The sequence below is a fragment of the Typopeltis vanoorti genome, chromosome 5 (assembly GCF_054136105.1).
Source record: "Typopeltis vanoorti isolate ZY-2024b chromosome 5, IOZ_Tvanoo_1.0, whole genome shotgun sequence".
Classification (NCBI taxonomy): domain Eukaryota; kingdom Metazoa; phylum Arthropoda; class Arachnida; order Uropygi; family Thelyphonidae; genus Typopeltis; species Typopeltis vanoorti.
This window is the reverse complement of record NC_143553.1, coordinates 142746425-142773638: the sequence shown is the minus strand read 5'-3', so window position 1 is coordinate 142773638 and position 27214 is coordinate 142746425. Positions and strand designations below refer to the sequence as shown.

Here is a 27214-nt window from a genome sequence, read left to right as displayed (position 1 = left end):
TAGGATCACTACCAAACAAGAAACAGACATCTGGATTCACACTCGACGAGTTTCCTGGCTCCGGCCTATAGGAGTCGGAGCTTTCATCTGATGAGTTATTGCAAGCGAGGAAATTTAACCCTACCAGGGCTGCTAACCCTGGAAGGGAGGAATAGCGTAGCAGGCCAGTGAGCCACCCGAAGGTGTCCAGGAATCGCCACTAGGAGGCCGCCTACTGCCGCACTTGCGAAGTGTCTCAGGGGATGTGCAAGCCAAGACAACAACGTTTCGGATTCCCAAATCTTGGATTCCCAAGATTCTTAAATCTTTATACCACTTTTTGATATCTGTTAGTCAGCCATCCTCTTATCCATGCTAATATTTTATGATCCAATCCCATATTCTCCAATTTAGACAACAGTCTACCATGCTGTATTCTGTCAAAAGCCTTAACAAAATCCAAAGTATCATGGTATATCCATTCCCCTTGTCTAGCTCAATGGTAATCTTATTATACAATGTGAGCAAGTTGCTAAAAAGACCTTCCCTTAATAAACTCATGTTGCTCATTGCAAAGTATAGATTTACTGTCAACCCATTTCTGAATGCGAGCCCTAACCAATTTTTCCAAAGTCTTCACCATTACGCCTGAGATAGTGATTGGTCGATAGTTGGACTACCCTTGTACAATGGGATTACCATACATTCCTTCCATTCCTGCAGAATCTTCCCTGTTCTGAGACTCAAATTATACAGCCTGGTCAAAGAGATTGCCAGTTCAGCTGAACACGCTTTAAGCATCCATGCTGATATCTCATCAGTCCCTATTGTTGAATTCTTATTTACTTTGTGCAACAGGTCTAATACCTCCTCCACATACGCCTGAGTATCTTCATTCAGTGAAGAGGTAGCAGTGAACTCAATGTTGCGTACACTAGTTCATTTTGTATATTTATTTATAAAAAATTACACAAAATATATTTTAGTTTCAAATATATTTACATCAATGTAATTTTACATTGCTTTTTTGTCCATCCAGTACGGAACACGTAAGTGTTACAGTGGATTACGAAACAAATCATTTGAATTTGGAATGACTCGATAAAAGCATGCACATTCTCTAATATAAGTCAATCATAATAACAGCATATTTATTATGTAAACAAAAAAAATAGAAATCCTCTTTAAAAACAATCGCATAGAATTCCTTTTATTGAATATAGTTTATTGTATGTGTAGTTATCATCTATTCCTACGCCACTGGACTTAGCAGACAAATATTTAAAAAAAAAAAAAAAATGTATTACTAAAGACTACTCTGGGTCATCTAATTTTAACTTCAGTGGACTCCCCTAAATCTCTCTCTCTCTCTCTTTCTCTGCATCCAAATTAATCACTTACAAATATCTATCTCATTTATCTTGTAATCTTGACAATCCACGCACCTTATCTACATCCTTGCTTAACTGTCTGAAAAAGGAGGAGGGGGATTTTCTTGGCGATTTCTTCATAGGTAAAAGAAACGAACTTTGAACTGCTCTGGGGAGGATGCGTACGTGATGACGCACAGCTAATATAAAAAGAGAATCACCTTCGCATTGCGATCATGTCCATAGCATTTCCTAATGGAAGCAAACAAGAAGACCCAAAAAGCACTCGAAGCCGAAAGCGGTTTGAAGGAGGATTCAAAATTCAGTAAGTCATTCTTTTCCTTGTAATTCGTTTTAAGTTAATGAACCATAATGAATAAAAAAAAAATTAAAAAAAACTAAGGAATAATTCTTAATTTTATTTTTTTTAATATCTGAAACAAGTGTCTCAAGCACCCTTACCAGAATTAATGATTCTTATAACGATAACGTAAGATTATGATTATGATTAACAGTATGTTTATGATCCTACCTTCCTTCCTGAATGAGGCCTTTATCGTAGAGGCGTTTTCAAAACCAAATCTTCGGAATAGGCGGTTAATACTTATTCCCGAAGTGTCCTATATCTGTATATTACGTGTATTTTTCCGGTCAAAGGGCCCGTGCATACCAACACAACTAAGGAGGTTCCTATGGTTATGGTACCGCCCGAATTTTCAGAGAAGCAATTTATATTCTCAGCAGTTAAAATAACAATGGCAGCCAAACAACTATGTATAAATTGTAGCCATTCTCCGGGTTTATTCATTCACTTTTCTTGAACATCATCACAAGTTTGCATGCGATATTACTTATTTTTAGTCTAAATAAGTAATTCTTGAACACAGTTAAGGAATACTAAGGTGAGAAAAGAACCTCCGTAACTCAATAGACGAAGCCGAAAAGACCTGGGTTCGATTCCCATCCATGATATGAGGAACCTTTGTTTGGTCTCTTTCGACTAAAGGTGAGTTAGCCAGTCTCGTACGGAAGTAGGTAGTTTTTCACTCGGAAATTCGGGTGTTCGTCCTTCAGAACAGGCAAACCAGCCTCGTGAACACACACACACACGGCTACAGCCATGAATACTTACAATCATGCCGTAGAGATAGGGTCCTCACTACATTCTCTTTACATCTGGAGCCAATCATGAGTCGCATCATGGTAGCCAACCTCCTGGACGGAGAAGACACGTAATGATGATTAGTGGGAGAAATCAGGAGAAAGATGCGATTTGTAGTTTCCTTCGGTTTAGTATGGTGAGAGTGAATTTCTCAACATTTAGCAATGCACAAAACAACAATATTCCATTGGTCAAACTCGCTTGAACAATGCGAGTTATAGAAGTGTCTGCAGAGGAAGCGACGTTGATTCTTAAACAATGTGGATTAAGCCACTGAAGCAGGTTGGTTTAAAAGTTCTACATTTATGTAGACAACGAAACAGCTATCGAAAGTCTAAGCCAGTATAGCAATCCCTCGATTAATGCGTCTAATGCGTTCTTTAAAACAGGTCCACTAATCGAAAACGCACTAATCGAATATAATATAGGAAAAAGTATAATTCGTTCCTGAAATTTATTTTTTGAACTTTAATTTTTTTTTTATAAAAGAATTAGGGTATATTCCAGGGCCTAGTTAAAGGAAAACCATGAAGCTGAAAGACAATAAAACATATTCAGAAATATAAATTTATTATTCTACTTAACAAAGAATTAAGCTAACGTAGTTTGACAGGCATTCTGTTTCTCTTTTTCATACAACTGACGGGATGGCCCTATTGCCTCTTCTGCAAATTTTACTGGTTCTCTCTTCACCAGGGTCGGTCTCTAAGCGTTCCTGCTTAAAAACTTCGATTGTACGAAACCCATTTTCAAATTGTTGCTGTGAAACCTCTTTGGAATTGTCAGTGATTAAATTTTCTTCCTATTCTTCAGGATCTTCCCGTTGTGCATCTAAATTTAGCAGGTCGGAATCACTCAACTTCTCAGAATGAGATTTAATTAAATGAAATTCATTTGAAAAGCCTCTCAAATCATTCGCGTAATGTGGAAGAATGTGCTTTCAAACAGCTCGCATATTGCTAGCAGTAATTTCATTCGACTTTATAACCAGGCTGAGAGGTCTGGGAAGGCATTCGCTTCCAAAAAAGGCCGGTTTTATCATCAAATATTTGTTGGTCACAATATCCCCTTCTTCCACAATTTTATTCAAAATCTCTGGATAATTTGCTGCCACTTCCTTATCTGCACTTGCAACTTCTCCTGTGATTAGAACATTATGTAAGCTATTTCTCTTTTTGAAACGCTCAAACAACCCAGCACTAGCTAGCATGGAATTCTTCTTCTTTTCCATCATTGATAGCCCTTTCTTTCAAGGTGTCAAGAGACTTAATGCTTTTGTTTTAATAAGGTCAGTGCTTAGCGGGATTCGTTTTTGGTTACAATCTTCGATCCATGTAGAAAGAAGTCTCTCTAATTCAATCATTATAATACTTTGATTTTGAGTGCATGCCTGACGAACTTCAAGCAGCCTTACCTTTCTCTTTGTATTCAGCAGCTTTGCTTAAAATTGCTCTTATAGTTGATTCACCCATTTTTGTGTTCTTGTCCTATCTTTGCTCAGGAGACTCGCCTTGTTCATTTTCTTTATTATTTCCAGTTTTTCTTCCAATGAGATTACTTTTCGAATCATTGCTACACTTCCACTATTCTGCTCACTAATTCTTTTACTCATGATTAAAGGATGGGAAAATACTTTAAAATAAAATAAAAAAAAGTAAGGAAAACTCACATAGTTTTGATCGATGGTTTTAATTTCTCCCTTATCAAAAAGTAATTAAATTCGTCGCTTCTTGACATTCTCGGGCTGTCCTGACGTGTGTCGTTTCGTGGTTCGCTGTAGTTGAAGTAACGATTCTGGACGTCACATGATAGTTCACGTCATGACTTTCTCTCAAATGGCTTCTTTTCCACAAATGCTCTGTCATCCATTCATCGTTACGATGGACTGTCATCAATGCGGTTTCATCAATGGGGACAAAACTACATTTCCACATTTGCATGGTCATCCACCGATCGTTAATTGTTGGCTTTGTCATTAAAAACGCTGTATAACCCTTACTATGTAAAACTGCTTTTGTTTTCTTCAGAGCCGTGTTCATGGGTGTGCCAACTGTGCGGTGGCACAGGGTTCCGCGCCACCGCACAGTTTTTATGTATTTTCTTGGTAAAATAAACACCGACTTTTTCATGAAAATACATTCAAATTATACTGATAACGACGCGTCGTTCTTTCGTTGGCACTGCACCGCTTTACTGCTCGCCCAGTATCTCATGGCCGGAGCCAGACCGGCGATCTGGCTCTATTGTTCCATGAAATAACATTAGGATAAACAGTAATTGGTATAGGGAATAAATTTTAAGATCGTAGCTCTAGAGTGGTAGTATTTAAAACTACTCTAAGATATATAACAATATCGTACAACGTAGTGCTAAATAGGGAAAGGTGCATTTTAAAACAGGTGTTTTTAATAATTTCAAGGAGTTTTTTTATTTTAGTTTATGATTTTTTGAACAAGTAAGTATATACACGTACTGTCATGGCAATTTTTGTATGTGACATTACTTGCAAACCATCTTAAAAATATATTTTGTAAACTGGTTTTAGGTTATCCGACATCAGAATTTTTCTTCAATAGCAGTTTTCAATCTATATTAGATTTATTTATTTTCTAATATTATCTATTTTAGATATATTTTATTTATCGGGTAAGTAATTTTGTTTTAATTTATTAACTTATTTTATAATTAAATCTATCGTATTTAATTCTAGAGTATGAATAGTCGTGAGAGAGATTATTATGGAAGAAAATACTCAAGTGGGCATGAAAAACGAAAGCGAAAACAAGAAAAAGAAGCTGCCGAGGAACGTCAAAGAAATTCACTGTTTAAATTTATGAAGTTCAACTCATATATTTGTTCAGATATATCAGTTGATAACCGGAGTTCTGAAATAACTACAAACAGTTCTTCGGCTTCAACATTAATTAATAATGAGAGTTCTGAAATACTCAAAGGAAGCGGAGAACATGACGCGTTTGGTCAAACAATGAGTATTGAAGATCTTAAAACTGAAACACCAGAGGAAGGTGAACTATTTACTATTGATGATCCAGCAACATGCCCCAAAATTTTGAACAACGCAACACTAACGCAAATTGAACAACGTGGTCCACCGTCTCCTCCGACTGAAAATGATTTTCCAAAAGATGACAACAAGAGATGTTTTTCCACAGCTATTCAAACTCTATTTTTTGTTTTTGTTGCAAATTATTTTCTTCTGATGATAATTTTTTTATCTAATAATGGCTTTTCTGACTGGCGACATGTAAGTGAAAGATTAAAGTCGCACGAACGAAATCCAATGCACATGAAATGCATGTATTCATGGACACAAATGGAATGGAATTTAAAAAATCACAATACAATTGATCAGGCAAATCAAAATGTCATAAAATTTGAAGCAGAACGGTTAAGAAATGTTTTAAGACGAATAGTATCAATTCGTTATTTATCGAAACATAATTTAGCTTTTAGAGGTAATTTTGATACTTTGTACACAGCCCGTAATGGTGATTTTTTAGGAAGCATAGAATTAATTGCAGAATTTGATCCACTTTTAAAAGATCATTTATGCGATGTTCGAGAAAAAAAAGATTATAGGTAAGAAATAAAATTCGTATCTATCACCCATTGTGCAAAATGAATTAATTGTTGATATGGGAACCAAAATTCACCAAAATTCACCAAGCAAAGTACTATTCAATAATTTCATTAATATTTAGATTTTTACATATATTTAAAGCAGATATTGAAATTCGTGAACACTTTTTTGACGTTTGACTAATGACACTACTGTAAAGGTATATATGAAAATATAAAATCACTTTCGAATAAATTAAATCTTAAATTGTCAGATTGTAGAGGGCAACGGAGCGAATATGAAAGGAGTATATAAGGGAGTCTGTGCTTACATTTTAAATGAAAACGAAAAGGCATTTTATACTCCTTGCGTCTGTCATTATTTAAATTTGATTTTAGGGGATGCCGTTAAATCGTCAATTATAGCTATAATTTTTTTTTAATGTTGTACAAAAAATATACATTATTTGCTGCCTCAACTTCACGTTGGGACATATTAACGAACTTTGTTAAACAATTAACTCCAAAACCGTTATGTGACACAAGATGGGAATGTAGAATAGAATCAGTTTGAGCTATACGTTTCCAAATTCCAGAATTTTTTAATGCACTAAAAGAATTATTTAAAACTGCATCAGATAATACTATCAAAGTAGAAGTGGTTTGAATATATGAACAAATAGATTCATTTGAGTTTATACTAAGCCTTGTAATTATTTCGTATGAGCTTTTGTCAAAAGTTAATTTAGTAAGTAAAGTATTACAAAATGCAGATATTCCCATAGACGTAGCAACTAAACATATTAAAGAGTTAGTGCAGTACTTTGAAGAGCAAAGAATATCAGGATTCGATAGCTGTTTTGAGATTGCTAAAGAACTGTCAAATCTATTAGAAATAGAAATTAAATTTAATGAAAGTCCAGTACGTCGAAGAAAAGTATTTTTTGATTATGAAACGCCTGATGAATTACACATAGGTGATAAAAAGATAATTTTAGGATAAATTTCTTTTTTGTAATTTTAGATACTGCTGTGCAATCTGTCAAAAAAATATTTGAATTGTATGAAATTCACGAAAAATCATTTGGATTTCTTTATGATATGAAATTAATAAGAAAAATGAGAGAAAATGAATTAAAATTTTGCAGCAAACAGCTGTATCAAAAATTAAATTCAGATATTGATGAATCTGAATTTTACAATGAATTAATTATTTTTAGAAATATTGTTCCAGAAGATGCACCCATTAATATTTTAAAATTCATAATTTTAGATAATTTGTCGGATATTTATCCAGATATTACTACGACATGTAAAATATTATTGACCAGTCCAGTTACGGTCGCATCAGCAGAAAGGTCATTTTCCAAATTAAAATTAATAAAAACCTATTTGCGATCTTCTATGTCTCAAGAACGTTTGTCGTCCCTGGCAATAATATCTAACTTTCAGGGGCCCCGCTTTTCCATTTCGCACAGGGCCCCGCAAAATGTAGAAACGGGCCTGGTTTTCTTATTCTCGAAGTTAAAGTCGTTTCAACAGAGAGATGGAAGCGGCTTGACTGTGTATTTGAATACGTTAACGAGAATAATATTCTTGGTCATATGTCATCAGATTTCCAAGTTATCTTGAAAGCGTATTGAGGATGGTTGGGTAAGGCAACTGTAGGGATATTTCTGAATGAATTTTTCCCTTTCCTAAGATATCTTGTTTGGATGAACAGGCTATTTTGGAGTTAATAACTCAGATGGTAATTTTACAACCAGTCAGCATTTATGGGAACGAATGTTCAGCAGTGAACCTTCATGTAAAAGATTCTGTGTGTGTGTGTGTGTGTGTGTGTGTGTGTGTGTGTGTGTGTGTGTGTGTGTGTGTGTGTGTGTGTGTGTGTGTGTGTGTGTGTGTGTGTGTGTGTGTGTGTGTGTGTGTGTGTGTGTGTGTGTGTGTGTGTGTGTGTGTGTGTGTGTGTGTGTGTGTGTGTGTTCATATTTATATATATATTTATGTGGTAAGCATTCTAGAAATAAATTATTAGTTTATTTCTCCCCTTTTTAGCAATCTAGTGTTTCCTTCCTCTGCGATTTCTTATGCAAAAAAATTAAGATTAATAATCTCCTTTTGTTTTGCTTTTTATGTTCAAATAGACAGTGTGTAATTAAAGTGTAAAATACTTTCTAATACCAGACCAGCTCTACCTGATACCTATAAAAGAAAATAGTATGAAAAACGGATCAGCAGCTCTCGAGTTTTATTTTGCATCTAGTAGAGATTTTTGAAGTTTCGAAATAAGACAGATCGGAACTGAAATTTTAAAACTATTTATTGTCAACAAAAGAAACACAAATTGCACGTAAACATAGGACACGTTGCAGCTGAAAATTTAATAAGATTGTTAAAATTAAGAAAACAAACATAAATTGCACATATCTTAATATGTTATGATATGATAATAAATAACAATCAGTAATATTAAAAAAAAAACAGTCCTAATGAGAATGATGAGCCTGGTGTGCTGCTACCGATACATTGATATTTGGCTCTATATTTGTCAACAGCATTCTTAAATTACCGCGATCAGCTATTTGCAGTCGGTTTCTTTTTTTAGTTGAAAGATTTGTGACCGCACTCAACCCAAGTTCCGCTAACCGTAGCTCAGTCGGTATAGACGAGGCCCTTTGGTCGGAAAGACCTGGGTTCGACTCCCGTCCATGTCGTGAGGAACCTTTACCTGGTCTCTTTCGACTAAAAGTGAGCTAGCCGGTCTCTTACGGAGATAGAGGGTGGGTTTTGTCGCCCGGAAATTCGAGTTTTTCTTCCCTCAGAACAGGCAAACCGGCCTGTGAACACACACGAATCTACAGTCATAAAATACATACCTAATCCCTCACTAGAAGGGCTCAATCAGTCCCAAGGGGGCGGTCGAGGAATTTTTTCGTGTGGGGAACCCCACACGAATAAATAAATAAATAAACTACAGCCCACAATCCAGGATAAAGTTTGCGCATCTACTTTGGCAACCAGAACTTTCGGTACCCGTTTTTGAATTTTAATTTCAATTCCTCATTTGTTGTTACTTCTATCAGTTCTTCTTGTAATTGTAAAGATTCTTCTGTGTTTGTACTTAATGGGTCCAAACCCAATTGTGTATTTTCATTTCAAGAATGTTTAATTCGTTGGTTAAAATCACAATAGAGAGCCTCCAAGTGCTGATAATAGTTGAGTACGTCTCCATCACATTTTTTCACTGTTCATAGATTTGAAAATTGGTTGAATTCGTTTCGTCCTAAGTTTCGTTTGTACAGGACAAGTTTTGATATAAACGCAGAAATAACAGCTTTTGTTTTTATTAAATTCAGCTCATCTCCTTGGAGCTGTAGATTTGTTTCATGGAATTTGTTAAACAAGTCAGTCTTATGTCACTTTTGAAATTAATCAAGTTGAGTCGTAAAAAATCATCTCTGTTTTCTAAAAACTGTAGCACTGAGTCGAAGAGTTTATAAAATCGATTCAAACAGGCACCCTTTGATATCCAAAAAACTTCCATATGGAGCAGCAGGGGATTGAATTCCTCAATGCTCGTTTACAATACGATAAAGTATGTCCAAACAACCTGCCATTCAATGAATGACGTTTGATTTTGTTGACTGCTGTAATTACATCATGTAATGACCTGTGTGGGCGATCGCTCAGGTATTTGGCAACTAAATGTTGACGATGAATCACACAGTGTACAGTGAATACATTTGGCACCTTTGGTTGAGTAAATCCATACCCGCCTCCAACGCACGTCGCTTGGCTGACTCACGAATGTTCTGACTACATCTCCTATTATTAGTTTTCCTGTTTTTCAATTCTTGTTTTGAAAGAACACGTGCTGCTGGTTTAACGAAAGAGGCCACAAGCCTGAACACACTTTTAAACAAACCCCCTAACGCTCCTCCTCCACGCTGGAAAGCAGGACCTTTGAACACGTTCTGGTTTATTCCTAACCCCTGCTTGATTCCTTGAGTAATCTAAGTAGCTCATCCTCTTTTCTTGAAGTGAAGTTTAATCACCGATTTCCAGGAACGAAATAAGTGAGCTTCCCAAATGTCTGATCTCAAATTAATTTCTACAATTTGAAATTTTTTCGTAGACGCGGGAAAGTAATCCATCTTGTATATTTTAGAAATAATATCACTTCCGTTATAAGTAGCAGGAATTATTTTGAGCAGAGATGCATAACATCACCTACGACATGCGGAGACACACCAAATTGCAATAACAATAAAATCTCAAAACTCCCTTCCTTATGTCGATTATATGCCTTCCTTTGACTTCTCCAGAAAGTGATTGGCCAATTTGAGATTCATCCATGCCCATTAATCGGCCAAGTTAGTCTGTCGAGATGATATTTCCAACTGTTTAGGAGAGGATCGATTTATACTCATCCAGGTGACAATTATGCCACTAACGAAGCATTTACTGGATCTTTCAAACACACATATACCAATTATCGAACAACGCACACTCTTTTCTGTACCGTCTCGATTTGGAAATATATAGCTATCACTGTCAGGGAGAACAACCTCGTTTACAGGAGACAAAGTTGTCTTATAAACCTTACCCACTTCCAGGGAAATTGCATGGTTAGTTTTCCTGTTGATTATTTTGAATGGATAATAATATACTAAAATAGTTATGTTAGTTAAAAATAATAAAAGAATATAAAATAATAACTAAATAAAAATAATTTATTCAAAATTTGAAACAAATCAATTAGTCTTTTTTATATGTGCATATTATTTTGTATAATTCTACAACAGTATTTGGAAATCAAAATATATATCTTTAAAAACTCAAAGCACACGTAGGCTTTGCTGTGATTCCATTGGAATGGAATCAATCGACCGTGAGATGCGGTGATTGATTCATTCAATCCAAAATACCCTTGGAGGGTAATGGATGGCAATGTTGTAGCCAATGAAGTTCTGACTGAGGCTCGGCTATTGCTGTTACCCTCCTGCCATGATCAGAGCTTTAATTGCTCAATAACACCTTATCCTACACTGTCCTCTACAGATAACGGGGAATATGAAAAGCATTCTAGCTTCGCCCCTTTAAGCCAGTCCTTATATGGATAAGGATAAGGCTTTGCTGTGATTTTGCGGAAATTTCCCTTGGAGGGTAATGGATGGCAATGCTGTAGCCAATGAAGTTCTAACTGAGGCTCGGCTATTGCTGTTACCCTCCTGTCATGATCAGAGCTTTAATAGCTCAACAACACCTTATCCCTACACTGTCCTCTGCAGATAACGGGGAATATGAAAAGCATTCTTGCTTCGCCCCTTTAAGCCAGTCCTTATAAGGATATAAGGCTTTGCTGTGTGGTTACATCAAACTGAGTACTGATTTACTGATTTTAATTTTGTGCAATGTTCTCGGAACGTATAGTGAGAATGTCAGATGCTGTTATCGTTTCAGAATGTGAACTAAAAATAAAATTTTTATCCATAATGTATTATTTTTATCAATATTTTGAATTCATTTCCTTGCTATAATACATTTTTAATTTCTTTTTGATAACTTTCTAACTTCTGATTTTATTTTTCCTGTTTATGTTTTTATTACTGCGTCGTGTGTTGTACAAACCAACAACATAATAATAAAACAAACGTGTCATTTCTTTCAGATCTAATTCCATGCCGATTGATTCTGACTTTCCTGGTATTCTGGGGTATGTGTCTGATGTTCGCACACAGAGTATGTTTCAACGTCGCAATAGTTGCAATGGTAAATGAATCAGCTCTGGAGATCATAGAAAACAATGCAACAGCAGATGATGGAGAATGTCCTGCAATGTATTCGAATGAAAATGGCACGTCCACTAATCGAGGGGTGAGTACAAAGTACAGTAATTATTTCTATACTATAATTATATTTGAATGAATACATACAGCACCTCCAATATAAAGTACTGAATTATTAATTTGAAGTTTCTAGGTACGTGCTGGGAATGCCTTGAAAAAGTCATGTCTCTTCTAGTCTAGTGAGTGTAGCAATACTTTTCACCAGAAGAATGGCAACTCCCATGGGGGACCTTTATCTTTTCAACACCAAAATCCCCTGGCAAACAGAAACAAAATATCTTGGAGTAATTCTGGACAAAAGATTAACGTTCAACCCACACACCAAAGCCTTATGTACGAAAGCATCTAAAACTATTGCACAACTTTACCCTCTAATAAATAGAAAAAGTAGACTGAATACCAGAATCAAAGTGCTCCTCTACCTGTTGACGATCCGCCCAATGATGACATATGCCTCTCCAGCCTGGAGCCACACATCCAACTCCAACATCCTCAGACTGCAGAGAGTGCAAAATAGGTGTTTACGCATGATATTGGACGCACCGTGGTTTGTAAGGAACGTGCAACTGCATAGAGATACAAACATCCCTTACATCTACTCCTTCCTATTAACTACAGCAGAAAAATTTTTCTCAAAGATCTCTACACACCCCAACGATCTAGTTAAACAAGCAGCAAACTATGAAGAGACTGACCTCTTCAAATACAAGAGGCCAAAAGCCATCTCCGTGCCCCCCAGGGCGAGCTCTCAGCTCATAAATCTTTCCTTCAATTCGTCCTCCCTATCAGACAACGGGGAATAAAAGCATCTTGCTTCACCCTTCTGGCCAATGATGTTATGTTATGTTATGTATTGTTTGTTTATTTATTTATTTATGGTGGTCATAACTTTAATTTTAATTGAGCCAGGGTCTTCTGTTATTTTTTATAGCTAGTAATTAAAATTAGAATATTTTAATTGGATTAAAAAATTAAATTATTATCCCTCTTAGACTAATTTTTAATTCCAACAAATGTCGAGCAAATATTTTATTTTAATTGAATTAAAATATTGAAATATTAAATTATTGTTCGTCTTAGACTAATTTTTAATTCCAGTAAATGTCGAGCAAATAACGCATCCTCTGTAGTCAAATGAACCTTTGCATAACTTAGCAATTTTTATTTTTATAAAAAATTGCTAAGCAGTGGAATATTATGAGTTTAATACTTAAAGGTATATAAATAAATAAATAGGATACTTTAAACTTATAATATCATGTAAATTAAAAAAAAACTAATAAAATATCTTAAATAATTGTCATTTAGTTTAATTTTTCTTTTGTATTTTATACGAAACATAAAATTTTACTAATATTACAGGGTAATTATGCATGGAGTCCTTCCATCCAAGGTCTTATACTTGGAGCCTATTTCTATGGTTACGTGTTCACTCAAATCATAGGAGGAAGGCTCGCAGATTTTGTTGGTCCCAAATGGCTGTTTGGTATTGGAACGTTACTCTCCACTATTCTTACATTCTTGACTCCAACCCTAGCTGACTTTGGCGTTATAGTGATGTTTATAACCAGATTTGTACTTGGACTAGTACACGTAAGTAATTAAGTTTAAATAAATAATTATATAAATTTTCAATAATAAAAAGCAGAAATTTACATTGACAGAAGTCAGACATTTCCAATAATTATACTTTTTTTTAATGCATCTCTCACACACTTTTTTTTTTGATCTGAATAATAATTGAAGGGAGAATGCAGAAAAAGTAAAACCATCGTTTAAAAACACGTGGCAAAATAATACCAAACGCCTATTCTAAATTTTTTTAAGCTGTAGTATATTTAACTGATAATATCGCAACCACAGAAAATATACAGCAATCTCTCGATTAATGCGTCCCCGATTAGTGCGTTTTCGATTAGTGCGTCATTTTTTTTCGATACCCAAATTCGATTAGTACGCCTATATACATCTTTTAAATAAATGTTACAGATTTTAAATTTCGATCTCTACATTTTTTTATGGCTAGCTATTTTAAAAAAATCACTCACCAAGATGAAATAATTTAGTTACCGATTTGAAACATTTTACAAAGTTATTTTTTAATGGCATACTACACTACTTCCATGTACACTATGTTCCAAATTTACTACCAAAATTTATGTCGTCTGCTTTACATAGCATTTTGCTGATCATATCTCGTGCAATTGTTTTCCTTACTTTTTTTATTTTAAATTATTTTCCTAACCTTTAATCATGAATAAAAGAATTAGTGAGCAAGAATAGAAATGTGAAAATGATTCGAAAAGTAATCTGATTGGAAGAAAAACTTGAAATAATAAAGAAAAATGAACAAGGCGAGACCAGAGCAGAGATAGAACAAGAACACAAAAATGGGTGAATCAACTGCTGAATACAAAGAGAACGGCAAGGCTGCTTCAGGTTCATCATGCATGCAATCGAAATCAAAGTATTATAATGATTGAATTAGAGAGACTTCTTTTTACATGGATCGAAGATTGTAACCAAAAACGGATCCCGCTAAACGCTGGCCATATTAAATCAAAAACATTGTCTGTTTGTGACTTGGGAAGAAAGGGCTATCAATGATGGAAAAGAAGAAGAATTCCACGTTAGTGCTGTGTGATTTGAACCTTTTTAAAAAAGAGAAATAGCCTACACAATGTTCTAATCACAGGAGAAGCTACAAGTGCAGATAAGGAGATATCCAGAAATTTTGAAGAAAATTGTGTAAGAAAGGGACTATTTAATCAACAAATATTTAATGTCGATGAAACCGGTCTTTTTTTTTTTTTTTTTTTTTTTTTGGAAGCGAATGCCTTCTAAGACTTTTCTAGCCAAATCAGAGAAATTTCAGCCTGGTTATAAAGTCGCAAAGTCGAATGAAATGACTGCTAGCAATATGCGAGCCGTTTGGAAGCACATTTTTCCACATTGTGCAAATAGTTTTAGAGGCTTTTCAAATGAATCTCATTTAATTAAATCTCATTCTGAGAAGTTGAGTGATTCCGACCTCCTAAATTTAGATACACACAGGGAACATCTTGAAGAATATGCAGAAAATTTAATCACTGACAATTCCAAAGAGGTTTCACAGAATCAATTTGAAAATGGTTTTCGTACAATCAAAGTTTTTAAGCAGCAATGCTTAGAGGCTGACCCTGGTGAAGAGAGACCCAGTAAAATTTGCAGAAGAGGCAATAGGGTCATACCGTCAGTTGTAAGAAAAAAAGAAACAGAATGGCTCGCCAAACTACGTTAGTTCAATTCTTTGTTAAGAAGAAGAAGAATAAATTTATATTCTGAATATGGTTTATTGTCTTTCAGCTTCATATATATAAACAAATAATAAAATATTAATTATAAATTAATATTATAAAAAATAACAATATAAACTTTTTCAAATATTTGGAATTAATTTAATTTTCACTAAAATTATTCAGACACCATTTATTTATCTGCAAGCTAATAAATGAAATAAAATTATGTTGATTATGGAAAAATTAGAGTGGCATTGAATAGTGAATTTTGGAATCGACCGTGAGATGCGGTGATTAATCCCCTCTTGAGGGTAATGGATGGCAATGCTGTAGTCAGTGAAGTTCTAACTGCGGCTCGTCTATTGCTGTTACACTCTTGCTATGATCAGAGATTTAATAGCTCAATAACACCTTATCCTTATACTGTCCTCTACAGATAACGGGAAAGATGAAAAGCATTCTTGCTTCCTCCCTTTAAGCATGTAATCCATCCTTATAAGGATGGAAAAATTATGTGGTTGATGATAAGGCACAGCAGTGTTGGAAAGCAGATTTCGGTTGTGGGAAATGTAGAGATAAGCATCCTATTGAATCATGCAAGACATCAAAAGTACCAGCCAAGTGTGCAAACTGTGAAGGTGTGTATCCTACCAATTACATTGCTTCGGAAGCAGCAAAGGGAGTCGAAACTCCAATTTTGAACACGGAACAGTTTCTGTGGAGAATGATAAAGGCTCTTTTCACTGATTGCAAACCTCTCCCCACCAATTTACGGTGAATGAGGGTCGCGTACAGCGAAGCAGTGCGCCAAAACAATTAATAAAACAAAAGCAGGACATATAACTGCTATTCTCAGATACGTCACATAAACGTACTTAATTTCAAATATCCCCTAAAGAGGGCAGCACAGGAGGTTAGGCGTTCATATATACATAAAATAAAATAACCTCCGTAGATTAGTCACTATTGAAATGAATATCAAGATGGCGCTTATTATTATGCAAATTTATATATATAAATAAAGAATATATTATCATTTTGTACTCAATTTTAACATAAAATGTAATAATAATGCTTTAATTGTATATATATATATGTAAATACTCTGTATATATGATAATAAATGCCGTCATTGTCACCATTATTATTATTATTATTAATAAAAATATATAATAAAATATGATTCCATCTGTAGAATGAACACCAAAAATTACCAGATTTTTTACTTCAGTTTGATTTTTTTTTATATTTTTATATTGCGTATAACTTAGAATTGTTATAAAATATTAAACAGTTCTTGTTTTTCCTATAGGGATTTAATTATCCTAGTGCTTACACTTTGTTTGCTCGATGGGCTCCGCTACAAGAACGAAGTACAATGCTATCGATATGTGTAATAGGAACTCATTTTGGTACAGTAGTTTCTATGCCTCTGACAGGCTACCTGTGCGAATATGGTTTTGCCGGCGGATGGCCTTCATCATTTTATGTGCTAGGTAAAAATCTTTATCTAATTAATGAATTATTTTAAAACATCGCTAAATTTTATTAGAAGTGTTAAAAAATTACAATTTTCGTCGAATTAATTAAAGAAATTAAATGCACCTTTTTATATATAATACATATAAATTATTAATTGGGTTTACATTGTTATATTAGTAATATTAGTAATAGAGGCGGTGATTAATACCCTTGGAGGGTAATGGATGGCAATGCTGTAGCCAATGAAGTTATAACTGTGGCTCGGCTATTGCTGTTACCCTCCTGCCATGATCAGAGCTTTCATTAATAGCTCAATAACACCTTATCTTATCTTTCCCGTTATCTACAGATAACGGGAAAGATAAAAAGCATTCTTGCTTCGCCCCTTTAAGCCAGTCCTTATAAGGACTATTAGTAATAGAATTATTCTGTTCATACCATAATTAATTTCTTTTGGTTGTGCTATTAATATTTTCATATTTTTTTCAGGAACTATTGGTTGTGTATGGTTTATTTTATGGGTTTGCTTAGTGTATAACACCCCATCAGAACACCCACGAATCTCAGAAAACGAATTTCTGTACATACAGAAGAATTTACCCAGCATAACAACAGCAGGAAAGGTGAGATGTATGGATATTTCTTTCTTTCAAATTAATATTAAGTTGATTTAAAATTTATAAAATAGCTTTTGCTTATACTGCTGGAAGCGGAAATATACACTGATTAATGCGACACCTGGTTGGAGAAGCATTTGTTGATAGGGCGATGGAAAAGAAACATCACATTTCTCTTAATCAATCTCGTAAAAATAAAATAAAAAATACTCAATACAAAATTTACAACTTGGTAAAAAGATGCTTATATTTGTTTGCTAGTTCAATAACAGTTATAATATTTTGAACTAATTTTAATTAATATGTTAAATAACCATCTAAATATGGCAATTTACTATTTATTATTATTGTATTGCAATAATAATAATAATAATAATATTGCATAATGTACATCTTTACACATACTTTGGCTTCTGTTCTTAATACAAAATGCATGAATATAATACTGAAGTATTCTTACTTTATTAGATTAAAGAAACTCCATGGAATAAAGTATTAACATCCGTTCCTATGTGGGCTGTCTCTATAGCCAAATTTACTGGAGCTTGGAGTTTTATTTGTTTGCAAGCTAAATTGCCAGCTTATTTAGAAGACGCTCTCCATTTTCCAATTCAACAGGTAAGTCCCAAAGAAAGTTTTTTTTCCAAAGCATTTTTACAACTATTCAATAATGTAGATAGTGCGATTGCGTCTTTTTTTTGGGCGAAGCAAGAATGCTTTTCATCTTCCCCGTTATCTCTAGAGTACAATGTAAGGATAAGGTGTTATTGAGCTATATAAAGCTCTGATCATGGCAGGAGGGTAACAGCAATAGCCGGGCCTCAGTTAGAACTTCATTGGCTACAGCATTTCCATCCATTACCCCCCCTGAGTACCCATTTTAGTCGCCTAGTACGACATGCATGGGCTGCAATGGAGCTATTCTCATTCCGGCCACCACACGGGGTTGCAATTGCGTCGACGAATAACGTTTCTGGAGAGTTGGATGAAGCAAAAATGCTTTTCATATTCCACTTTGTATGTAAAGGAAGAACTTTCAATGGAGTGTTTATGAGCTATAAGCTCGCCCAGTGAAATTAGACGTACGATTGACCTGGGCATTTTATATTTGTAGCTTTCCGCTCCATTATATTCCAAAGCTTGGTTGATCAGCAGGTTTGGGTGGTTGCTTGTCTTGATAAAGAACGTCTCAGCTAGATCTAGAAGGGAAGGAATGTTGACTTCTCTATGGAATCTGGGAGTTTCTAATAAACCAAGAGGCATCTTAGAAGCATCCTCAGGCACTTGTTCTGTAATCTCTGTAGTTTTTGAATATTTGTATTCGCGGTGTGGCTCCATGCGTAAGTGATGATTGGTCTTATTACCATCTTGTATATTATTAACTTTGTTTGTGTATCCAGTTTGCTTTTTCTGTTGATCACAGGGTAGAGCTGTGCAAATACTTTGGATGTCTTCGAGGCTGTGTGTCTTATATGATTGCTGAATTGGATTTTTTTTTTTTTATCAAGTATCACTCCAAGATATTTGACTTCAGTCTGCCATGGAATCTTAACTCCCAAAAGGTTCATAATATGGATTTTCTTTCTAGAAAACAATATGGCTGAGCTCTTACGGGGGTTTACTTGGATCCTCCAGTCTGCTAACCATTTTTCTAGTATATGTATGCTGCTTTCATGTCTTCTGGTTGCAGGTTTGGGTTCAGAGATCTGAAACCAAACCCAGCATTGCCATTAATACAGTATCAACTGCATATAATGCAGTGAATGTTGCTCTCGGGTTCAGAGGGATGTCTGCTACGTAGATTGAGAACAGGAGAGGGGCCAGAAGAGAGCTCTGAGACACGCCTGCCAAGACTTGCGTCTGGACGAAACCGGTTCGCCGACCCTGACCTGTATATATCTGTCTTTCAGGTATGAGTGGATTATTTTTGTTAACTTGATTGGCAGATTAAATTTTATGAGTTTGTAAAGATTGCTTTGATGCCATACTTTGTCAAACGCCTTCTCAGCATCGATGAAGATGGCAGCTGTATAGGGTTTCCAATTATAGCCTTTTGTGATAATCTCCACTAGCCGGTATACTTGTTGAACTGTGCTATGGGCCTTGCGGAAGCCGAACTGCTCGTTGGATAAAATTCCAAACTTATCTGTTTCTGCTTGAAGCCTTGTGAGGATCACTTTCTCGGTCACCTTTCCAAGGCTGGACAACAGGCTGGTAGGTCTGTAGCTTTCGGGGAGTTCAGGGTTTTTTCCAGGCTTCTTCAATGGCATGATGGTGGCATATGTATTTTCAATGGCATATGTTTTGTAGTGGTTGTGGATCGTGTTCCTTCATACGTGGTTGAAGGTGAGGTGTTTCGGACTGGGGGGGGGGGGGGGGCGACCTGCTTGGTTGCTTATGGTGTCGTTGCGAGGAGCAAGATTGACTCTTGCTGACCCTCGATTTTTTGGATTAAAAGACATCCCTTTTAGTTGTCAGGGTGAGGTCCTCTTCAGTTAGCACAGCAGGCAGGAGTAGGTCGTGGCTTGGTGCAGGTATTGGTCTGGTGTCCCTCGCCCCACTTCAAGCACCTGTAGGCTGCCTGACATACCCAAACTTTTGGCACCTATGACACCGTCCTGCTGATGCTTTCTTCCTGAGCGGCACAGTTGATAGTTTGAGTCGGCATACAACTGTCAGTTCATAGATTTGCTTTCCTCCACCAGCACCAAAGGCATTGGTCTTTTATCTGACCTGAGCACCTGCTCACTTTAACTGGGGACAGGCCCTGTCTGGTGAGGTCGGTGATTACATCTTCGGGGGCGATACCTTCGGCAACCCCACGAAGAACCACCATCAGTTTCGTTTCACTAGGTAAAGCAAAGGTGTGGTATGGGGGATGATTCATACTGTCCATAAATCTAGTCACTGTGGCAGGTTGAATTTGAACTCCTTCATCGGAGTTTTTGGCCCATGAGAATGTGATGTTTTGTTTCCTGAGGGCAGATGATACAGAAATCCATTTTTCTTTATCTCTTAAGATGACTGGTGATACATTTTCTTTAGGTACATTGACTGATTCCATCTCTGTCGTTTTGGTTCTTCTGTGGTGGTAGAGATTTTTCTCTTCTTTTTGGCCGTTTGGAATTTTGTATGTGTTTCCAAAGTCTGACAGATGCTGTCTTGGGATGCAGCATCTTCTAGATTTCGGGAGTGTACAAAGTCTGATTGTGTCTGTGTAATGAATTCGTCACTTGTGCCATCCATTTTGTCTTCTATGACTCTTGAGGGGGGGGGGGGGAATGTATCAAAAAGCTTAACTTTTCCTGGCCAGTTGTCACTCAGTAGCTTTCCTAGGTCTGAGAATTCCTTATATATATCTCCTAAAATATGCCATATTACTCTCATGGCAAAACCTCTGAATGGCCTCATTCAAAAGTTTTGCCATGATAGTAATAAGTGTAAAATGTGCAAAGACACTGATAGAGAAAGAATAAAGATTACTCAGGTATCCCGAGCAAATTATAGATAAACCTATGGACTTTTGAGGATCCACTGGCAAATCCCGTACACACACACACACACACACACACACACACACACACACACACACACACACACACACACACACACACACACACAGTGTCTACCAGCAAAATGATATATTAAAGTTTATAATGCCCTAAAAAGAGGGGAAATGAGTGTCAAGAACTCACTTGGCCGCTGTTCGGAAACCTACCTCCCTAAGGTACCATTCATCCACCACTGGTCCTCGTTGCGGATGGGGCCTATGCGGCCATCAGACCGCGTGCAATTTTCATGCAGAGTTGGGGGGGGGGGGGGGAGACAGTAGGTTTTAGACTGTGTTAGCGCCAGTGCCCGAAAAACCTTGTATAAAATCTAATCAGGCTCAACCTAAAAATAACATAACACACCTGATTTCAATTAGAAATCAGATTCGTTTGTAGATCTTTATTGAATTATTATCAATAATTCTACTTTGAATCGCAATCTTTATTGATTCATTGTCAACAATTCTACTTTAAATCACAATTGAGTCCAAAAAGCAATTTATTTACCACTATAATCTATGTAAGAAATTAAAGGGTGTTGGAACAGTAAGAGGGAATAATAAACATTTTTGGGATTATTAGTATGAAATTTTAGAACTTAAATTCATTTATTATTTTTAATAAATGTTAATATTTATTATATTTAAATGTTTATAAATATTTTATTTATAATTAGGAACTGGAAGTTTGTAAAGTATTTTTATTTATTTAATTCCAAAATAAAAGAGATATAGATATAAGAACTATGATATAGAACATCAAAGGCTTTAATTTAGCTATTTAAGTAATATATTACAAGAATATTAAAGATCCATCATTTTTTTATAGGCATCTAAAATGAAACTTAAAAGACGAATGTACTGGCTCTTGGATAGCTTCCTAGTATTTAAAGTAGTGCACTCCATTATGTAATCTAAATTACATTTCATATCCTTGCTTTGTAAATTCACGTGATGTCACGTGCTGCCTATTGACCACTCAAAAATTGACAACTATTGACCACTAGCAAAAGATCTGCACTATGCAACAAGCGATTGTCTGAAAAAGGTTATAGTTGTTGTTTTTTTTATTTCCATCAGTAATTCACACAACAGCAAATGATCAGGCCAACTTCGTCGATATAATTATTGAATGTAACTTATGTTATTTTATTTATTTATTTATTAGTATCATTTAATTTAATTTATTGTAAGTGTTGTTAATTTATTTCGTTTTAATTTGTAGAATGGACTAATGAATGCCTTGCCTTTCTCTGCTTTATGTGTATCGATTGTGGCTTCAGGCTATTTGTCCGATTATCTAAGGAGTCGGGGATTCCTGAAAACAACCACTATTCGCAAATTGTTTGAAACTTTTGGTAAGTAATCCTTTACTTTCACACTTGATTAGCCAACTTATTCATATTTCCTTGTATGGTGTCTATATATTCATCGATGTCAATTGTTATCACAGCTCTATTTGGACCCGCTGTTTGTATGATGGCTGTTCCAGAGGTTGGATGTAACGGCAACATGGTTGTATTGCTTCTAACCGTAGCCATGACACTGTTCGGTCTGTGTGGCGGTGGAGATGTTTCGGTAATTGTTGATATGGCTCCGCAGTATGCTGGTAAGAGTAGTTTTAAATTTTTAAAATAAATCTAAATACATATAGATATATAGGAAAAACCCTTAGTCCACATACAATACGAATGTCCTATAGGGTTTTTCAATAAGAATGTAATTCAAATAAAAATGAGTTTTTCTTTCTTTCTTCTCTTATAATTTACCCACTTTTTATGTGAATCTCATCTACGAATGGTTACAAATCTATAGCTCATAGTACATTATTGAACTTCAAGCCACTTCAGTCCTCCAATAAGCAAAGTTGTGACGATGAAATTCGAATTCTGCAGCAAATTCAAATCCTAGGAGAAATAAAAGATCGTCTGTTCAGTTAATGTACAAAACATATCAAATCTCATGGGGGTGGGGTAGATGTGAAATTGGTCAAACACTTTCTAGTACAAAATTAATTATAAATATCCGTACTAATACGTTATATTAGTTACTTAATAACATTAGAATAATGCATTTAGCACATTTCATACAGGTATCATCCCTTTATTTTGAATCTCTCTGCCTTTATACGTTCAATTACGCTAATCCACCAATAGTCATTGGCCTATAAAGGTTATATGGCTACCCCGAATGAATTTTCCTCTTGTATACAAAACAAGGAATATTGGAAAGAGGTAATATCGTTGCTTGAGGAGGGATAATAGTTGGATGTCATTTGAGGAAGATGTTTTTAATTGTTACTTAGCAGTAATTATCTAAGAACTTCGAAGTCCTCAGATCAGGTAGAGGACAGTACAAGACACAGAGGCGGTTCATGTGGGTGTCGGATCTGGCGGCCGCCAGAGGTCCTGAGCTATGAGGAAAAATTAAAAGAGATCCATAAGAACAATATAGATATTGCGCATTTTAGTGTAAAACTGGAACAGTTTCTGCCATTTTTAAAGGAAGATAAAGACAAATTCAATACTATTGCCACACAAGTATACCAGCCCGCAATAGAAAGGTCAACTTTTCTAAATGTAGAAATTTTTAGGACCCTGTAAATTTTACTTAAGGCGGCTTAATCCACTCCCGATAATCAATATTATCTCTCTCTCTCGCTCTGTGTGTGTGTGTGTGTGTGTGTGTGTGTGTGTGTGTGTGTGTGTGTGTGTGTGTGTGTGTGTGTGTGTGTGTGTGTGTGTGTGTGTGTGTGTGTGTGTGTGTGTGTGTGTGTGTGTGTGTGTGTGTGTGTGTGTGTGTGTGTGTGTGTGTGTGTGTGTGTGTGTGTGTCGCTTTTGCTGCCAGATAACATTACTTGGTTATAATATTTCATGTGTATTTCGGAATATAAATTATAATTAAATCATCTAACACATTTCATTCTACAAAGGGAATAAGAAAATTAGTTTAAAATAGCTTTTTTTGCACATTGGTAGGCAGTCAACTCCATCCCTAGTCTTCGCCAGTAGTTGAATTAATGGCAACAACCATTTGTAAACTTTGGGAAGATAGTGCTGCAGACAGTTTGCGCCATTTCGCCTTCATAAATCATACTTGGTATATTATTGTCTGGAACAGTGCAAGTTTTATGGTCAATTTTTTTTAGATAAGAAGTTAAATCCCGAGTTTACGGCAGGGAGAAACGTAACTGCCTGCACCAAAGGTTGACTAACTCAAGAACCAGCTGAAAATAAACTCTTAGAAAAAGTTCCTCTAAGTTAGAATGGAACGTGCAACGGTCTTTGTTTTGGAAATCTTGAGTTATTCCAAACACTTTTATGTGTACATATTTCTAACTTTATATAATTAATATATTTCATTCAGTAACAGTGTGTATTTGCTTCATTATGAAAGAAAAAATACTATTCTTGTAATAAATGCGCTCATTTAACTCTATTATTTTTATTTCTTATTTCCTTTTTAGGAAAAATATTTGGTGTTTCGAACGCCTTTGCCAGCGTACCAGGAATCATTTCTCCTTATGTTGCTGGAGTATTCCTTGATGGAAACGTAAGTATCTACCTGTTACTTGGATCACTGCAAATATTTCCCCCTTGAGTATAATTACAAATAGTAAAAGTACTGGTTGGTGTTGGTAGTACAATATTCTGCTATTCTTTCAACATAAACAAAGATTTAGAAAACTTTCTCGCACTGTTTTTTATTGGAGAAAATAGATTGCTTCATATCCACTGAGAAATGGGTCTCGTTAGTTCATTAAACCATAAGCTAATACTTCATTAATCCATATGCTAACATTTATAAGAGCGATTCGAAAAATCTGTGAATGCCAAGACTATCAATTAGATAGAGATAATAATAATAATTTGTGAGTTCAACAAATCTTCATCATCGGCCTGTAGAGTAAGATAGGCTGAGAGTCAGCAGATAGTAGGATAGGAAATAAAGATAGAGTGCATAGTGGTAGAGTAGGTTAAAGAGGCCTCAGTTGACCTGTTTTAGCTGTTTGCCCCCCAGGGGCGTTTCTAAAACGGTCGTTGATTTTTCATTTTACAAAAAGGAAAAATCCAAAAAGGAAACATGTAACAAAACAAACAAAAAAAGTAAAGAGAAAAGCAAAAATTGAAAGGTAAACTTAGAGGTGGAGGAAGGATCTGGCCCGAGTGATGCAGCTCACAAGGAACTGCACCGCCTCGCTGTAAGCCTTCGCCGCTCGGGTTCTCAGGTCCTCCCCCACCTGTGGGAGCTAAAAACCAGTGAAGCTGAGTACAGAAATCCACAAGGTGGTTACGGTTCCTTTCTTTTGTTGTGGGCTGTTATGATTCTTTTGGCCACCTCACTTCCCTTGGCCATGTCTAGTTTGCAAAGAGCAATGTAGAACGCCGAAGCTGCCTCCTCGTCTATATCCAGGGCTACCTCTACTTGCTCAGGGGTGATTTTGCTGATGTCATCAACGAAGAGGTCACCCCATTTTGCACTGACGATGTCGGGTCCATATTTCCCTGTGAGGAGGAGTTCAGGTTCTCCTACTTTATCTATTGCCTCTTTAAACTTTTCTGCCACCCCGGGCATACCTCTAAGGAGATGTTTCAGAGTCTCCCCTGCTTTTGCATGAGGGACTTCTGGGTGTTCGGTTTCAGATACTTTTGCTGTTTTGAGATTTGTCAGCTCTTCTTCCTGCGGACTTAATGGCCGTTTGGAAGTTTTGGTGTTCGTCTCCATCTCTACTATAGCTTCTTCTACTGTATCTGAATTGGCGATGTCTATATTGGCAGTGGTAGCTTCGCTTTCGTCCGTGGGAGTTACCATGATGGTTTCTGCATTGTCAATCTCTTCTGTTGGGATCGTATGGCTGGTATCTGCAATTCTGGTAGGTTTCCCTCCCTTACGGGACCTTTTCGTTGTCTTAGACATGGCGGCATGATCAGGAGTGGCCTCAAGAGGCGGAAACTCTTCCTGTGTTGTGACCTTTTCATTAGTTGGTTTTGTTGCTGATGTGACTGCACCACCCATCCTCTCTGCGTACATTTACATACATGTACATACATACATACATGCGTACCTGCATTTGTAAATATCATTTTATTATACTAAATTTATGCTTTATTTTAAAAGGTGTAACAGTGATTGTTAAAAAATTAATATGACTAAATTAAACATTTGAATTATTTTATCAATTTCTCTTAAAAAGTATTTTTTAAAAAAAAATTTTTATATTTTAAAATAGTGTTATTTAATTCAAGATTAACTCTAATTATATATATATATATATATATGATGAACAAGCTTTAATGACTGATACCGAGACATAAAAAGATGACATATATATATATGTGTGTGTGTGTGTGTGTGTGTGTGTGTGTGTGTGTGTGTGTGTGTGTGTGTGTGTGTGTGTGTGTGTGTGTGTGTGTGTGTTGTGAAAGTTGAAGGATATACCATATGGGCATTCATACGTATCTGAATATCTTCGGCATCAGTACAATTGCAAATAGTATTGGATAAAAATATGAAGATTGGTAACAAGCAGGATTTACATAAACAGAATATTAAATTAGGAAAAAATTAAATACGAGAAACTTAATTCAGGATTTTTGTGTATTCATGCATGAAATAATTCACTTTATATAATAATTATTACAATAAATGATTTGTGCATGCATTTATAAGTGAAAAAGACATTTTAGAAAAAAAAAAAAATTTTTCCCTCTCTTTCAATAGCATGGAAGTATTGAACAATGGAACTACGTCTTCTATACATCTGCAGGTCTTTATCTCTTTGGTGCTGTAGTATTTCTCCTGTTTGGATCAGCCGAACAGCAGTCTTGGGCTAAAATTGAAACAGAAGTCATGGACAATAACAACAATAATAACCCATCGACAGGAGAACTAAGATCACAGGAAAACATTTTAAACTTAAAGATATCCGTGATTGAAATTGATGAATGTGAAGTGTGAGCTATCTTTACATTCATTTTACCTGTCGTATTCTCTTGAAATTGCCAAGATGTTTTTATACCAAATGTAAAAATCGAAATAGCAAAACACGTGAAATGTTTAATCATTTGTATATTCATAATGTATATTATATCATTTACGTTGTATTTTATTGTGATTATTTATTTATTATATGTATTTATATCATTTATGATGGAAGCGTAGCCTGTCATTGAATCCAGTTATCTAGTTGATATCGTTGTATATAATTTGTAATGAATCCATATTGGTTTGGACGAATTGGACGATGATTAGCACGGTTCAACCGGGTTAATATTGTACGAACTCACTCGTATTTTGTCATTGCCTTCATAACTTTGTACTATTTATAGAAAAATAAATTATTTTTAA

At 35.5% G+C, this 27214-nt stretch overlaps 1 protein-coding gene across 1 annotated transcript; it reads left to right on the top strand.

The window, feature by feature from the left end:
• The first annotated feature begins 11859 nt into the window (after window positions 1–11859).
• Window positions 11860–26824, top strand: LOC150106892 (sialin-like). The gene is made up of 9 exons (XM_090393497.1): window positions 11860–11967; window positions 13302–13532; window positions 16530–16713; window positions 17189–17322; window positions 17785–17934; window positions 22092–22224; window positions 22320–22475; window positions 24333–24418; window positions 26588–26824. The coding sequence occupies exons 1-9, from the start codon at window positions 11860–11862 to the stop codon at window positions 26822–26824; spliced, it is 1419 nt and encodes a 472-aa protein (XP_090249623.1).
• The last annotated feature ends 390 nt before the right edge of the window (window positions 26825–27214 follow it).